General features: G+C 43.9%; 1 protein-coding gene across 1 annotated transcript; it reads left to right on the forward strand.

Moving 5' to 3' along the window:
- Positions 1-8,992: 8,992 nt before the first annotated feature.
- Positions 8,993-15,538, forward strand: AVPR1B (arginine vasopressin receptor 1B). Its single transcript, XM_007953296.1, has 2 exons — positions 8,993-9,935; positions 15,210-15,538. The coding sequence occupies exons 1-2, from the start codon at positions 8,993-8,995 to the stop codon at positions 15,536-15,538; spliced, it is 1,272 nt and encodes a 423-aa protein (XP_007951487.1).
- The last annotated feature ends 1,837 nt before the right edge of the window (positions 15,539-17,375 follow it).

Raw genomic sequence — 17,375 nt, forward strand, 5'->3', positions numbered from 1 at the left:
AAACCCACCAGCCACTCCTCGGAAGGAAGGTTGGGCATTCCTACTTCCGTAGTGATACTGCCTCGGAAACCCAAGGAGGGGTCGCTATGAGTCGGAGTCGACTCGAAGGCAAACAACAACAACAACAACAACAGTCTTAGGATAGAGGGGAAGCAGATGAAGACTTAGATGAAAAAAGATTGGCTAGCTACTGAAAAATATTAAAGCTGGGTAATAGAAACTTGGGGTTTTCTTATACTATTTTCTCTACTTTTGTACATTACTGAAATTTTCTTTGATAAAAAATTTAAAATGGAAGATGATTACCTCAATAATATAAAAATAAATAAATAAATAAGATGATTACCTCAAGGAAATGGAAAAAATAGTATAATAGGGGAGATGGCTTTTTTTTTCCCATAACAACCACTGTATAATTATTTGACCTTCTATACTGTGTGCATGTATAACTTTGATATAAACAAGTATATTTTAAAAATTAAAAAGTGAAAATTTATAATAATACAATAATTAATGGTGAAATTTTAGAAGAATTCCCATTAAAGTCAGAAACATATCGATGATGCTTTGCTTTTAAAAATTCCACTGGTGTCTGACCATCACAATAAGACAAGAAAAAGGAACAAGAGCTAAATACACTGAAGAAAAAAGATACAAAATTATTGTTGCTTGCAGACTATATTGTATGCATAGATAATTCAAGATAATTTACAAACTATAAAAAGAAAAAAATAAACAACTCACTGCTGTCAAGTCGGATCGATGCACAGCAACCCCTCCTTAGGTTTCTGAGGTATCTCTACAGCAGTAGATTGCCCAACCTTCCTTCCCAGAAGTGGCTGGTGGGTTTGAACCACCAATCTTCTGGTTAGCAGTCAAATGCCTTAGGCACTACGTCACCAGAGCGCCTACAAACTATAAAAGTATGCAGCAAAATAGCTAGATACAAAAGCAAAACATCAATAACCAATTAGTTGTTATAAAATGTGGTAGAGCAAAACTCTATGTATAATGGAAACAGAAATTTTATAGTCCATAGGAATAAATCTACCAAAAGTTAGGATGATATTAGTGGAGAAAATCACAAAACTTTATTGAAGGAGTAAAAACAAACCTGAATAGTCATAAATATTAATCTATAAATTCAATGCTTTCAGTTTGTCTAGTTCCACAAAAAATTATACTGAGTTCATTATACTAAGGACTGGGCAGTGTTTCATTCTGTAGTACACAGGGTTGCTATGAGTCAAAACAGACTTGAAGGCACCTAACAACAACAACAGACAAACTGATACCAAAATTCATATGAATTATGAAAATCATTTTGAAAATAAGAACAAGATAGGTAGAAGAGCTTATTTTACAATATATCAAGGTTTATTATAAAGCTATGGTAACTAAGGGGCTCTGGTGATGCAAGTGCCTAAAGGCACTGGACGGCTAACCAGAGGGTTGGTGGTTCAAACCCATCAGCCACTCCACAGAAGGAAGACCAAGCAATTTACTTCCGTAATGATTTACTGCTTTGGAAACCTAAAGGGGGTTGCTATGAGTCAGAATCGACTTGATGACAGTGGATTTTTTTTTTTTTTTTTTTTGGGTAACTACAACAATGAAATAGAAGGATAAACCAACAGACCAGAGATTCCAGAAACAGCTTTATATGTATTTTGAAACTTGACATATACAGGTGATAGTGGGGAAATAATAGACAATTGAATAAATGGAGTATTTGGTTTATCATTTGGAAAAATAATGAAGTTATCTTCTTACCTCACATATATACAAAATTAAAGTCTAGATCTAGATGGATTAAAGACCTATATATTGAAAACAAAAGTTAAACCTCTTAGAAAAAATCAGGGATGTCTCTAGTCTTGAGAAAGTAAACACAGGCACAAAACACAGGGATTAGAAAAGAAAGCATTGATTACACCAAAATTAAAACTGTCTCTATAACAATAACCCCACAAACAAAGTTAGAAGGAAAGTGACAGACTAAGAAGATATTTGCAATGTATCCAAATATAAAAACAAGTCCTACATATCAATAGGATAAACCACCTAATAAAATTGTGCATAATAAAGTATATGATGAAGCAATTCACAGAAGGGAAATCCAAATAACAAATATATACAGAAGAGTTGTTGTTAAGTGTCCCTGAATCAGTTCCGACTCACAGTGATGCCGTGCACAACACAATGAAACATTACCCAGTACTATGCCATCCCCACAATCTTTGCCATGTTTGAGCCCTTTGTTGCAGCCACTGTGTCAATCCATCTCGTTGAGGGTCTTCCTCTTTTTCACTGACCCTCTTTACCAAGCATGATATCCTTCTCCAGGGACTGCTCCCTCCTCATAACATGACCAACGCACAAGAGGCAAAGTCTTGCAATCCTCGCTTCTAAGGAGCATTTCAGCTGTACTTCAACCAAGATAGATTTGTTCAGTTTTCATGGTATACTCAATGTTCTTTGTGCACACACAATTCAAATGCCTCAATTCTTCTTTGATCTTCCTTATTCACTGTCTAACTATGGCATGTGTATAAGGTGACTGACGATACCATGGCTTGGGTCAGGGGCACCTTAGTCTCAAAGTGACATCTTTGTTCCTTAACACTTTAAAGAGGTCTTTTGCAGCAGATTTGCCAAATGCCATATGTCCTTTGATTTCTTGACCGCTGCTTCTATGGATGTGGATTGTGGATCCAAGTAAAATGAAATAATTGACAACTTCAATCTTTTCTCCATTTATCATGATGACGCTTCCAGTTTTCTTTATATTCAGGTATAATCCACACTGAAGGCTGTATGTAGTCTTTGATCTTCAACAGTAAGTGCTTCAATTCTCTTCACATTTAGCAGGCAAGTTTCTGTTGTCTGCATATCACAGGTTGTTAATGAGTCTTCCTCCAATCCTGATGCCATGTTCTGCTTCATAGATGCCACATTCAGCTTCTCAGATTTATTTGCTCAGCATACAGATTGAATAAGTATAGTGAAAGAATACAACTTTTACACACATCTTTCCTGATTTTAAGCCAGGCAGTATTTCTTTCTGTTTAAATGACTGTCTCTTGGTCTGTGTATAGGTTCCTCATGAACATAATTAAGTGTTCTGGAATTCCCATTCTTCACAATGTTATCCATAATTTGTCATGCTCCACACAGTCAAATGCCTTTGCATAGTCAATAAAACACAGGTAAACATCTTTCTGGTATTCTGTGCTTTCAGCCAAGATCCATCTGACACCAGCAATACTATCCCTTATTCCACATCTTCTTCTGAATCCAGCTTGAATTTCTGGCAGTTCCCTGTCTGGATTGCTGCAACTGTTTTTGAATTACTTTCAGCAAACTTTTACTTACATATGGTATTAATGATATTGCTCTATAATTTCCTCACTCTGTTGGACCACTTTTCTTTGGAATGGGCACAAATATGGATTTCTTCCAGCCAGTTGGATAGGTAGCTGTCTCACAAATTTCTTGGCACAGATAAGTGAGCACTTCCAGCACTGCATCTGTTTATTGAAACATCTCAGTAGGTATTCTGTCAATTCCTGGAGCTTTGTATTTCCACCAATGTCTTCAGCGCCGCTTGGAATTCTTTCTTCATTACCATTGGTTCTTGATCATATGCTACCTCCTGAAATGGCTGAATGTCGACCAATTCTCTTTAGTACCTTTGTATTCCTTCCATCTTCTTTTGATGCTTCCTGCATTGTTCAATATTTTGCCCTTGGAATCCTTCAATGTGGCAACTCAAGACTTGAATTTGTCCTTCAGTTCTTTCAGCTTGAGTAATGCTGAGTGTGTTCTTTCCCTTTGCTTTTCTAACTTCAGTTCTTTGCACATTTCACTATAATACTTTACTTTGTCCTCCTGAGCTGCCTTTTGAAAACTTTTAGTTCAGCTCTTTTACTTCATTATTTTTTCTATTTGCTTTTAGCTACTCTCCATTCAAAAGCAAATTTCCATTTCTTCTCATGTCCATTTTAGTCTTTTCTTTCTTTCCTGTCTTTTTAATGACCTTTTACTTTCTTCACGTATGATGTCCTTGATGTCATGCTGTAACTCATCTACTCTTCAGTCACTGGTGTTCAACACATCAAATTTATCCTTGAGATTGTCTCTAAATTCAGGTGGGATATAGTCAGGGTCTTATTTTGGCTCTTAAGGGCTTCTTTTCATTTTCTTCAACTTTAGCTTGAACTTGCATGTGAACTGATGGTCTGTTCCACAGCTAGCCCCTGGCCTTGTTCTGACTGATGATATTGCAAATCCCCATTCCCTCTTTACACAAATGTAGTCAGTTTGATTCCTATGTGTTCCATCTGGTGAGATTCATGTATATAGTTGCCATTTATGTGTCAAAAAAAATGTATTTGCAATAAATAAGTAGTTAGTCTTACTAAATTCTATCATGTGATCTCCAGTGTCTTTTCTATCACCAAGGCCATATTTTCCAACCACCGATCCTTCTTCGTTGTTTCCAACTTTCTCATTCTAATCACCAGGATTTATCAATGCATCTTGATTGCATGTTTGATCAATTTCAGAAGTTGGTAAAACTCTTCAATTTCTTTATCTTTGACTTTAGTGGCTAGTGTGTAAATTTGAAAAATAATCGTATTAATTGGTCTTCCTTGTATGTGTATGATATTATCCTATCATTAATAGCCTTGTACTTCAGGATTGATCCTGAAATGTTCTGCAGGAAAGTATTCAATATAATTGGTAACCCAGGAAAATAAAATAAAAGCAAAATGAGATGCTATTTCTAACTTTAAGGATTTTAGAAAACTCTCAAATGTATGTTGTAGAAGAATAAATTAGTACAACAAATTTAGAGAGCAATATGGTCCTTCATTGTGTGACCCAAAGATATTTATATCCTGTATATACTTCTGGATATATAACCAAGAAAAATTCTCACATGTGACTACAAAGAAACATGTATAAAAATGTTCATTATAGCAGTTTTAAAAAAGCAAACAAAATAAAAAAACTGGAAATAGCCTAACTATGTCAAGCTTAAATAGTACATAGTAGTTAAAATAAATGAACTAGATCTATCATACAATCAGCTTGGACAGATCACAAAAAGAATGTTGAATTTAAAAAGCAAGTTTCAGAATGGTACATAGAGTATATCATTTATGAAATATTATAAATATATATTTATAATTTTAAATGAATATACTAAGAAACGAATGATTGGTAGCAATAAAATGGAGACGAGAGTACGCAGCCCTTTTTAAAAGTTTTGCTGTGGACGGAAAGAGATTGCAATAGGTAGAGGTAAAGGTATAGTGTCTGATGAGGGTCATTATTACGATTTTTAAGATAGACAACACCAGAGCTTGTTTGCATGTAGATGGGAATGATCCACAATAGACAGAAAATGATCTCTTAGAAGGAGCAAAATCCTTGAGAAGGTGGAAGCGTGGGCTGCAGAGAACAAAAGGAAGATGCTACAGTATTTTAGGTGAGAAATGATAAGTGTTTGAAGTGTGACAGTTGGAAGGAAGTGGAGATTAATTGGTAGGCTGTTCAGGAAATAGAATCTTCAAGAAGTGATTCTAATTGGGAAAGGCAATATACCAAAAGTGAGTGACCAACACAATAACACTAAGGAAAAGGAAGACAGAGGAGTGCACAAGAGGTATGGACAACAAAGATAAACACTTTTACATATACAACACTGCATTATCAGTAATACAAACATTAAACTATGGGTAGATACGTAGGTAGACAGACTGAATGATCAGGTATGTCTAGGCAAAAGGGAAAATACCCATGACTATACATATCTGTGGAAGATGGTAATTCTATATATGTATTTGTATGAGCTAAAAGGATCTCCAGTGGCATAGTTCCTAAAGCATTTGACTGCTAACCAGAAGGTTGGCGGTTCAAACCCACCAGCTGCTAAAGATTTACCACCTCAAAAACCCAGTGGGGGTCTCTATGCATTGGAATCAACTTGAGGCAGTGAGGTTTTTTTTTTTTGGGGGGGGGGGTAATAAAAATGTCCATATAAATAGAACTAATAGGGACCAAAGTTATGATAACGTCTCAGCCACAGCCAATGATGTGTCAAGTTGTTTTGCCTGTGCTTGGGACCATAGTCACAAGGGACATCAAGCTCAACTGCCATAATATATTACACAAAAACAAGGTTCTACATCCTACTTTGGTGAGTAGCAACTGGGGTCTTAAATGCTTGCAAGCATTCATCTAGATGCAACAATTGGTCTCTCCGCATCCAGAGCAAAGAAGAATGAAGACAACCAACAACACGTGGAAACAATTAGTCTAATGGGACCAGTGAACCATGCAAACCTCAGCCTGCATGACCAGAAAAACTAGATGATGCCTGGCTACCACTGTCAACTACTCGGGAAGGGATCAGCACAGGAGACCCTGGATAGCGTTGGAGAAAATGTAGAACAAAACTCAAAATCATAAAAGACCAGGCTTACTGGTCTTATAGAGACTGGTGAAACCCCTGAGGCTATGGCCCCTAGTCACATTTCAGGCCTAGAATTGAACTCACTCCCACAGCTTCCAGCCAAACCATAGAAAGGCATATAAAATGAACATTTATACCAGGTAATACACTCCTTAGAACAATCAATCAAGGGAGATCAGAAGGGCAGTATTTGCATAGGGGGGTAGCTCAGAGGGCAGGAATGCATCGGAAAGAAGGGAAAAGGTAACCATGGGGAGGAAGTGGGAAGAGAGGTGTTACATTATGGGGATTGCAGTCAATGTCATGAACTGTGTATTTGTGTATGAACTGCTGTATGGAAAATGAATTTGCTCTGGAAGGAAGGAAGGAGAAGAAGAAATGCTAATTGGATGGATAATTGGTAACATGGTAAAGGAGAGCCTTCTTTGGATATAAGGTAAGACAAGAGTACTCCCTACCATTACAGCCCCTGCCCTGAGAGTTCTGGACCATTATCATTTCTAGTGAACTTCTAGTCTCTACTAGGAGGAGTCTCAATAATCCACCTGTACATTTATGGAAAATAACAGGAATTCCACAATGAATACCTCACAAAATCTTACCTACTGAGCTGTAAGCTTCCTCTGGGACAGATGATGTTTTATTTGTACTCCCAGTGGTGTAATGGTTAGAGCATTCTGCTGCTAATCAAAAGATTGGTGGTTCAAACCCACCAGTTGCTCTGTGGGAAAAAGATGAGGCGGTCTGCTTCCATAAAGATTTACAGCCTTGGAAAACCTATGAGGCAGTTGTGCTCTGTCCTAAAGGATTGATATGAGTCGGAATCGACTCCATGGCCTTGGATTTGGTTTTTGATTTAGCACTCACTGGCATAGTGGACATAGGAGGTCTGGTGGCGTAGTGCCTAAGGCATTTGACTGCTAAGGCTTTTGAGTGCTAACCAGAAGGCTGGTGGTTCAAACCCACCAGCCACTTCTCGGACGGAAGGTTGGGCAATCTACTTCCCTAGTGATACCACCTCGGAAACCCAATGAGGGGTGGCTGAGTCAGACCTGACTGGAAGGCAGTGAGTTTTAGATTTTTTTAGACATAGTGGGTGTCAGTCAAATGCTGCTGCTGTGCTGTAGGAAAAGCGCACGTGGCTGGGTTTTAGTCCTGTCTCCACTGCTTGTTAATTCTGTGCTTTTCTAGAAGAAGTCATATAACTTCTCTGGGCCTCAGTTTTCTACCTCACAGGGTTGCGAACTGAGTTTAAGATAGCTGAAGCATCTGGCTTGTGAAAACCACTCAGGATAGACCAAGGGCTAAGACTTCCTGCAGATTTTGTGACCCCCCCCACCCCCCCCCCCCCACACCCCCACACACAAAAAAACCAAACTCACCGCCATTAAGTAGAACACACCTGCCAGAGGAGCGCACTAAGTTTCTAAGACAGCAAAACTTCACTGAAGTACATTGTCTCATCTTCCTCCAGAGAAGCAGCTGGTGGGTTTGAACCGCTGACCTTCTATTTAGCAGCCAAAGCCTTACCCACTACGCCACACAGAGTTCCTTAAGACTTCCCCAGGGACACAAATACCGTCGCACACCCTCCACCACCCAGAGTTTCTCCTCTTGTCCCCCTTCATTGAGTGCCCCAGCGCTCTCAGGTCTAGCTCCTACCACCCACCACCTCTTTCTAGTCACCAATATTCTTCCTCACATTTCCTCACCTTTTACTCCCTCTAGGACTCCAAGTCCCTTACCAGAGTGGATAATAAGACTTTGCTCGCAAGAGCCGAGAGCTCCCTCTGCGGGCGCTGCCTCGCCTACCAGACCAAACTTGCAAATTCTCGGACCCTTCCGGGGCTAACCGGGACCTGAAAGCGGTTGGAGCTCCCACCAGCCAGCCTCCTCCGCCGGGGTTGGTATCTGTCTCACTCCGCCCTCTTCTGCGAGAGCCAACCGGTGAGCCCAGCAGTCGCTAGGCTCCGGCTGGAAGCGCATAAAATCCTCTCCGCCCCGTGCAGCCGCGCTCCTGTGGTCTCTGACCGCCGTTCGTCGGCCTCTGAGTGCAGGCTCAGCTGGGACTTCCAGCCTTCGGACGACACCGACCGCTAAGGACTTAGCTTCCTCCGATGCTGCGTAAACCAGAGAGGCAGGCTTAGATGCATCCGCTTTTCGCTCTCAGAAAAGTTTGGGGAAGTGAATTTGGGGTGGATTCGGGGGTAGTAGCTGCTCTCTCAACATTCTTTCCGTTCCAAAGGCCTCAGGGCCTCATCCTTTCTTCCCATATTGACACCTGCTTCCAGAGCTACTCCCTGTCTTTGCTCCTGGTTCCTCCACATTTTCTCCTTTCTTACCTCATTCTCCCTCTTCCTTCCTATCCCTGTGCCCTGAACTATTTTCGAGCCTTTTCTCTGTCATTCTCACCCTTCTTTCTCTCCAGCTTAAATCTTTGCCTCCTATTCCATCCCATCCATCTAGCCTCACTATTCTCCGTCATCTTCCTTCTCAGCAAATCTTGACATGGATTCTAGGCTTCCTTGGGCTACTACCAGCCCCACCCTTGGAGGCACCCTCTCTGTCCCCAATGCCACGACACCCTGGCTGGGCCGGGATGAGGAGCTGGCCAAGGTGGAAATTGGGGTCCTAGCCACTGTCCTGGTCCTTGCAACAGGAGGCAACCTGGCTGTGTTGCTGACTCTGGGCCAGCCAGGCCGCAAACGCTCCCGCATGCACCTGTTTGTGTTACACCTGGCCTTGACTGACCTGGGTGTGGCGCTCTTCCAGGTGCTGCCGCAGCTACTCTGGGACATTACCTACCGATTCCAAGGCCCTGACCTCCTCTGCCGGGCTGTCAAGTACCTGCAAGTGCTCAGCATGTTCGCCTCCACCTACATGCTGCTGGCCATGACACTGGACCGCTACCTGGCGGTCTGTCACCCCTTGCGCAGCCTCCAGCAGCCCAGCCAATCCACCTACCCACTCATCACTGTGCCCTGGTTGCTGGCCGCAGTCCTCAGCCTCCCCCAAATCTTCATATTTTCCTTGAAGGAAGTGATCAAGGGCTCAGGTGTGCTGGACTGCTGGGCAGACTTCCGCTTCCCCTGGGGGCTACGGGCCTACATCACCTGGACCACCCTGGCCATCTTCATCCTACCTGTGGCTGTGCTCACAGCCTGCTACAGCCTCATCTGCCATGAGATCTGTAAGAACCTGAAGGTCAAGACACAGGCCTGGAGAGTGGGAAGAGGGGGCTGGAGAACTTGGGACAGGCCCTCCCAGTCAGCCCCAGCTACAGCCACGTGGGGGCTGCCATCCCGGGTCAGCAGCATCAGCACCATCTCCCGGGCCAAGATCCGAACTGTGAAGATGACCTTTGTCATTGTGCTGGCCTATATTGCCTGCTGGGCACCCTTCTTTAGTGTCCAGATGTGGTCTGTGTGGGATGAGAATGCACCTGATGAAGGCAAGTGAATGGTCTGGGTGGAAGGGGGAAAGGTAGAGAAGAATAGGGAAGGGAAGATGGGAGGATTCAGACCGGGCCTGCAAACCCAGTACCTCTCAGGGCTCAGGCAGGTAGCAAATGCGTGAAGCAGGTAAGAAAGATAGTGCTCACCCCATGTGAAAAGGGGCAACTACAACTACCATCCAGCCAACTGATGCCACATGAGTATGCCACAGGAGTATCTTTTATGTAAAGTCTCCTGAAATTTTGAAATTTGGTTGACTAATTTTAAAATTTAAACATACTATGTGGCCCTAGGAGCTCTGGTAGCATAGTGGCTAAGACACTTGCCTGCTAACCAGACGGCTGGCAGTTCAAACCTACCAGCCACTCCTCGGAAGGAAGGTTGGGCAATCCTACTTCCGTAGTGATACTGCCTTGGAAACCCAAGGAGGGGTCGCTATGAGTCGGGTTTGACTCGACGACACATAACAACAACAACAACAATGTGGCCCTAATGAAATATGACCATTGACAGATTTGGCCAGCCAACCACCAGTTTGCTAGATGAGCTTTAGGGTCATGGAATGATGGAGCTGAAAGAGATTTTCAAATGATCCAGTCCAGGAGGGCATTTTGGGACCTACAAACTGTCTCTCACACCACTCTCCTCCTGTACCTGGATGTGACTTTGGACTCCTTAATAGCCACTTCCAATTAATTAGGTTGGCACATGACAACCCTGAAATTTCAAGTTCAACCTTGTCTTAGTTTCCTAGTGCTGCTGTAACAGCAATACCACAGCTGAGTAATTTTAAAGAACAGAAATTTATTTTCTCCCAGCTCAGGGTCTGGAAGTCCAAAATCAGGGCACCAGTCCTAGGGGAAGTCTCTCTCTCTGTCAGCTCTTGGGGAGAATCCTTGTCTCAGCTTCTGCAACCCTGGTATCCCTTGGCAATCTCCACGTGGCATCAGTCTTTTCCCCATTTATACTTGCTTCACTCTATGTCTTATCTGCTCTTTTTATTACTCAGGTGTGATTAGGTTTAAGACACATCCTACCCTGATATCATATCATTAGCATACAAAGAAAGCCCTGCTCTCATATGGGATTACGTCCACAGGTACAGGGGTTAGGATTCCAACATGTACTTCTGAGGGACTCAGTTCAATCCATAACAAATCCTTTCATTTTGATAATGAGGAAACAGAGGCTCAAAGAAGAAACATGACTTGTCTAAGACCCCGTACAGCCAAGGAGTAGCAAAGTGAAGAGTAGAACCCAATGTTGCTCCTTTCTCATGTCTGCCTTCACCTAACCCTGGCTCTAGAAGTGGTGAGAAGTAAGTCCTTCCTCTTAGGTGAGACAGAAAATGTGACCCTCCAAGAGGACTGTGTTCCAGTTGGCACATGGGAAGACTTGCTCTGGCCACTTTTCTGGGGTCAGGTTGACAGCAACCTTCTGAGCTTTAGACACTGCCTGATGGTCCGGCCATCAGGAGTGAGCTTATCCTCAGGAAGGCAGGGTCTGTGTCAGGGCAGCCTAAGTGTTGGTAGAGTGGTATTCTAAGGTACCTGTTCCTTCTGCCCTGAGTAGGAGTGGAGTATAAGGACAAGTGTGTGCTGATCACCTGGGTGACTGTGCACGGGCCTGTGTGCTCTGCAGTGCACTCTCTAGTGTGCAAAGCTATGGCTACATGATGGGCATAGTATTGAACTGCCCTAGGAAGACCCTATGCATAGTTCCTCTGGAAACTTTCTGAGAGTTCACTGACCAGGACACCCAGGCTACCAGTTCCTACCAGCTCTTAGAGTAGTGTTCCCCCTCCCTTATGCTTTTGTTCTTAATCTTGTTTTGCTCTAGCCAAATGCTTCACTTCTCTAGAGAGGTGAAATTAGAGGAAAGTGGTTCATAAATTTTATACAACCCTGCAAAAGAAGCACAAAATTAATAACAAATGGTCACAGCTCCATTGTACCTTCTTCTCATTGTTGTTAGGTGCCATCGAGTTGGCTCCAACTCATAGTGACCCCATAGAACAAAATACTGTGCAGTCCTGCGCCAGCCTCACAATCCTAGCTACACTTGAGCCCATTATCATAGCCACTGTGTCAATCCATGTTGTTGAGGGTTTTTCCCTTTTTCATTGACCCTCCACTTTGCCAAGTATGACATCCTTCTCTAGGGAATGGCCCCTTCTGACATCATGACCAAAGTAGATGAGACAAGTCTGGCCATTCTCGCTTCCAAGGAACATTCTGGCTGCACTTCTTCCAGGACAGATTTATTCCTTCTTCTGGCAGTCCATGGCACTTTCAATATTCTTCGCCAACACCACAACTCAAAAGCATCAACTCTTCTTTGATCTTCCTTTTCATTGTCCAGCTTTCACGTGCACATGAGGCTGTTAAAAATACCATGGCTTGGGTTTGGCGCACCTTAGTCTTCAAAGTGACATCTTTGCTCTTCAACATTTTAAAGAGGTCTTTTGCAGGTGATTTTCCCAGTGCAATGCGGCATCTGATTTCTTGACTGCTGCTTCCATGGATGTTGATTGTGGATCCAAGTAATATGAAATCTTTGACAACTTCAATCTTTTCTACCTTCTTGGCCACCATTTTTACCTCAGTCTGGAGGAAGGCCTGTTTGCAAATTACCCTTTTTGCAATGAATATATTAATTATAGTAAACTGTAGGGAATGACTTGCTCTGGCCAAGCATAGAATAGAAGGAAGAAGGGTTTCCTCATGCTCACCATAGTCATTCCTCATGCTAATTAGTGATGACCTTCTCTAGAGCACATCTGAGTAACCTGAGGCTCAGAGAGGTAAGTAAATGTTCCAAAGTGTCACTGCTAGCAAGTGACAGAACCAGGACTTGAATCAAGGTCTTTATCGGTCAAGCTTTATTCATGACATGTTTTACTCTCCATAGTCACAAACTTAGCTGATGACACCAGGGGTGAGGTGGTTACTGCCCACTTTTGAGATGGACCTATGAGAAGATGGGGATGCTGCCCCTCAGCTAGTGGAGCTTTCCTACTTGTCTACCGTGTCCCTCATCATCATGACCCTGTCCTTTAGTACCCCATCCCTCTCCTGTGTAGAGAGATTTACCACTTATTAAGGGCCCTCAAGGAGCTCTGGTGGTGCTGTGCTTATAGCATTGGGCTGCTAACCAAAACGTCAGTGGTTCGAACCCACCAGCCACTCCACAGGACAAAGATGTGACAGCCTGCTTCCGCAAAGATTTATAGCCTGGGGAATCCTATGGGGCATTTCTACTCTCTCCTATAGGGTTGCTTTCCATCAGAATCAACTAGATGGCAGTGGGTTAAGGGCCTCTGTGTAAAGAATGTAGGAACAAAGTGTTGTCTTGCAGACAATGTGCTCTCTTAGAAGAATGAAAGCCCTTAGGGCACCTTTGTTGCTGGGCTAAGAATCATTATTTAAAATTTATTTACCAGTACACACAGTTCTCCTCCTCAGCGTGTTGGCCTCTGACCTCCTGTCCCTAAGACTGTGGTTAGAGCTTGCCTGTCTCACTGCTTCTGTCCTGCCAGGGATTGCAAGCTGAGTTACAGCAATGGATGTCTGTGGCTGGGCATATGCACCTGCCCTCAAGGGCTAAGAGTGGAGCACAGAGTTTCTGTGGATGTTGGCACTTTCTCTGTGGCACATCTCCAGCCCCTGCACCAGGCCTGGCTCAGATGGAGGCCCAACCAAGTTACAATTGCAGAAACTGGTAGAACCCCCTGTTGCTGGTTGAAATTTGGCACTAAATACACATCAGTGGAGCAGAAGGGATGAATGCTTATACCATCTCTTTAGCCAAAGCAATTCCCCAAGTCTTCTACAACCCCTACTCCTATTTCCTGGAAAGCAGGGAGGAACCTCAGCCAAGCTGAAGGAGGATGAATTTGCTGTTGAATCTGGTCCCTCCTCCTTCACATTCACTTCCCTCTGCAGTGGATCTAGGCCCATGTGCCTTCTAGCAAATGTTCTTTGTCCTATGTCCCAGTCCTGTGTCTTCCCTTCCTTTGGGCCATGAGTGGCCATACTTGTGAGTACCTCATTGGGCAGTGTGCACAGGGAACCAATGAGTCTGAAGCTCTCACGGTGCTTTGCAGAGTAGGCGTGTGGGATTTGCCTTTGACTTTGCTAGTTGGGAGCAAACTATGGTGGGGTGCAGGATCTCTGTTTTAGTGCCAGAAAATCTAGGTTCAGATGGTGGTTCTTATTAATTGTGAAGTAAAAATTTACAGTTTAAATTTACCCCTAAGATTCCATCCAGTCCTGACATTGCTTCAATGGCTCTACAACTTCCCATGCAAAGCATTAGAAACAAAGTCACTCCATGTGACCTGTGACATAACTAATCATGGTGTTATCTAGTAAGAGACTGGGATCCATCCCCGCAGCTTAATTGTTGACCCATGAGGAGTTTCATTTCATCTTTAGAAAGAATATGATGCCTGGAAGGAATCTTACCAGTCTTTGCACTTTCATATTTTGACTGCCTAAAAGTGAAATTAGTTTTTTGCTGCAGGAAGGTGCATTCCCTGAGTATAGGCTCCTGAGGACACAGAAGAGTGCTTGGACTGGAAAAGAATGGTTGGATACCCTGTACCTGGAAGCTGCTCCTCTGCTGTAGCTAGAGATCATGGCATGGGTCCCTGGCGGCTACTCCATCTCTACTGCCTGTCCTACCATGTCCCCAGCCTAGGGCCTTGCACAGAGTTAGGACTCAAAGGCTCAAATGTCTAAACAACTGAATGAGTGCAACTGCCCCTGAGGCTTTAAGGAGGACAGAATCCAAAAGGTAGTGTGCATCCATGATCTATGACATAAATAGGGATGGTGATAAAAAAAAAGTGGGGGGGGATGTCTGAACTTGATCTTGTGGCCTAGAAGCATGTTTATAGAAGTTGCTTCATCCTAAGTCTATATCCATAAGGGTATTCAAGGTCTAGGTTTTAGAACAAAGACAGTTTCTCCTATTTGGGGTGGTCCTATCCCTGACTGTATTTTCCCCTCTGACTTCAACTTGGAACAAACTTCGCTCCCAGCCTTACCCTATAGATACAAAGAAAAAAATCAGTGAGATAAGACTTTGGAATCTGGAGTCTCAGATTCAAATCTGGGTTGTGCTACTATGTAATTATAGGACCTCAAGTGAATCCCTTCTCTCTGGAACTCAGTGTCCTCATCCATTCAGTGAGGGCCTCCTGAACTTTTTTCTCCCTGTCCCTTCTGTCCCTGAAATTCTAAGGTTTTCCATGCTTCTCTCAGCAGATTCAACCGATGTGGCTTTCACCATCTCCATGCTTTTGGGAAACCTCAGCAGCTGCTGCAACCCCTGGATCTACATGGGCTTTAACAGCCACCTGCTGCCACGCCCCTTGCACCATCTGGTCTGCTGTGGGGGTCCCCGTCCCCAGATGAGCAGGCAGCTCTCCAATGGTAGCCTTTCAAGCCGTCGAACCACACTACTCACCCGTTCCAGCTGCCCACCCACCCTCAACCTCAGCCTCAGTCTCAGTGGGAGGCATGAGCCTGAAGAGTCGCCCAAGGACCTAGAGCAGGCAGGCAGGGAGGCCATCACTGAGCTGAGCATCTTCTAGGGCCAACTCCTTGGAGTCTGGCACTGTCCACAGGGCTAGTGGAGTTTCTCTGCCCATCTCAAACACCAGATGTGAAAGCTGGAAGGGTGAGGGTTGAGGTTAGTGGGAACTCAGTTTGGGCAGAGTAGGGAGGCCAGAATGACTGGCCCTACTTTATTGCCACAGCTGCCCCAGGTCTCAGAGCTGCCCCTATGAGCTCCTAATCTCAGATGCTGGGAGTCGAGAAGGATCAAACTGCCTGCGTCCCTGCTAGAGTATCTGTGATCATACAGGTGGCAAATGTGGTGGAGGGGCCCAGATCTGGTGAATGCCTAGGATGACACTGTTTAGATAAGACAGGAACCCAGAGTCTGGTCTCATGCCTTGTTACTCATTCCCATTCTAGCCTAATTAGCCCAGCCCAGCCCAACCGAGCTCTGGTAGCGTAGTGCCTAAGGCACTTGACTGCTAACCAGAAGGCTGGCAGTTCAAACCCACCAGCCACTCCTCGGAAGGAAGATGGGGCAATCTACTTTCATTGTGATACTGCCTCGGAAACCCAAGGAGTGGTCACTATGAGTCAGGTCTAACTTGAGGGCACATAACAACAACAACAGTGGGATTGAGTTATTGGGCTTGAAGGCTAAAGACCACAGTCTCAGGGACACCTAGGTCAACTGGTATAACAGTTCGTAAAGATAATGTTCTACATCCTAGTTCGGTGAGTACTGCCTGTGGTTTTAAAAGCTTGTGAGCAGGCACATAAGATAGAACTATTGGTCTCTTCAAGAGCTCTGGTAGCATAGTGCCTAAGGCACTTGACTGCTAACCAGAAGCCTGGCGGTTCAAACCCACCAGCCACTCCTCGTAAGGAAGATGGGGCAATCTACTTCCATAGTGATACTGCCTTGGAAAGCCAAGGAGGGGTCGCTATGAGTCAGGTCCGACTTGACAGCAAATAACAACAACAACAGCCCAACCGAGAGAGGGAAGGAGTGAAAAACTGTGAGGGGGACCCTATTTGGATCCTGGAATTTTTTTTTTTTTTTTTAATGTATTATTTAGTGAAGTGAATGGGTATGCGGGACTTCACCTACCTCTGCCTACCTGTCTACTGAAGGGACATGGCCTAATGGAGGTCCAGAATTTGTATAGCACCTGGTACCTAGTAAAACTTTGCAAAAGTTAGCTCCTCTTCTCCCTATACTAGCACCCTTTGCAGGGTGAGTAATCGAGAAAAAGTGTTATATACCCTTAGTATTCACTAGGAGTGATGATGCAAAGAAGTAGAAGAAAGGAGGATATTTGCAGATGGTCACAGTAAAAGTAAGAGTGAGGGAGCCTCAGAGGCATCAGAGTTTGGTTGCTTCCCTTCCCCCCACCCTCTGCCCCTCCAGTGATCCAGATTGTGTCTTCTTCTGGGCCACGCAGAGCAGATATCCTTTGAGAAATAGCTTGATTGTAGCTCTGGATTTCCTTGAGGCTCTTCAGAGGTTCATTATGAATCATATAGATGCTATGATCAAGTCAGGAGCCCAGGATCTGAATCACAGCTCTGCCTATAGGTAACTATATGACCTTGGACAAGTCACCTCCCCTCTCGTGGCCACGGTCTTCTCATCTGTAGAGCACAGATGATCTCTAAGGTCTTTTGGGTGCTGATCTTCCAAATGCAAGACCAGAAATGATGTTACAGCAGAGAAAGGCAAAGGATGCTGTAACCAACTACTTCTAGAAGAACTAGTTCATGGCAGTAGCATTTATACCCTTTGATTCAATTCTGGTCACTGTAGGTCCTGCCCTGGCCATGTTGTCCACTTCTATCCTTGATTCTATGTGCTGAATCCTCCTTCGAGGA

This window comes from Orycteropus afer, unplaced genomic scaffold (assembly GCF_000298275.1).
Source record: "Orycteropus afer afer isolate SDZICR_OR568_19922 unplaced genomic scaffold, OryAfe1.0 scaffold00013, whole genome shotgun sequence".
Taxonomy (NCBI): domain Eukaryota; kingdom Metazoa; phylum Chordata; class Mammalia; order Tubulidentata; family Orycteropodidae; genus Orycteropus; species Orycteropus afer.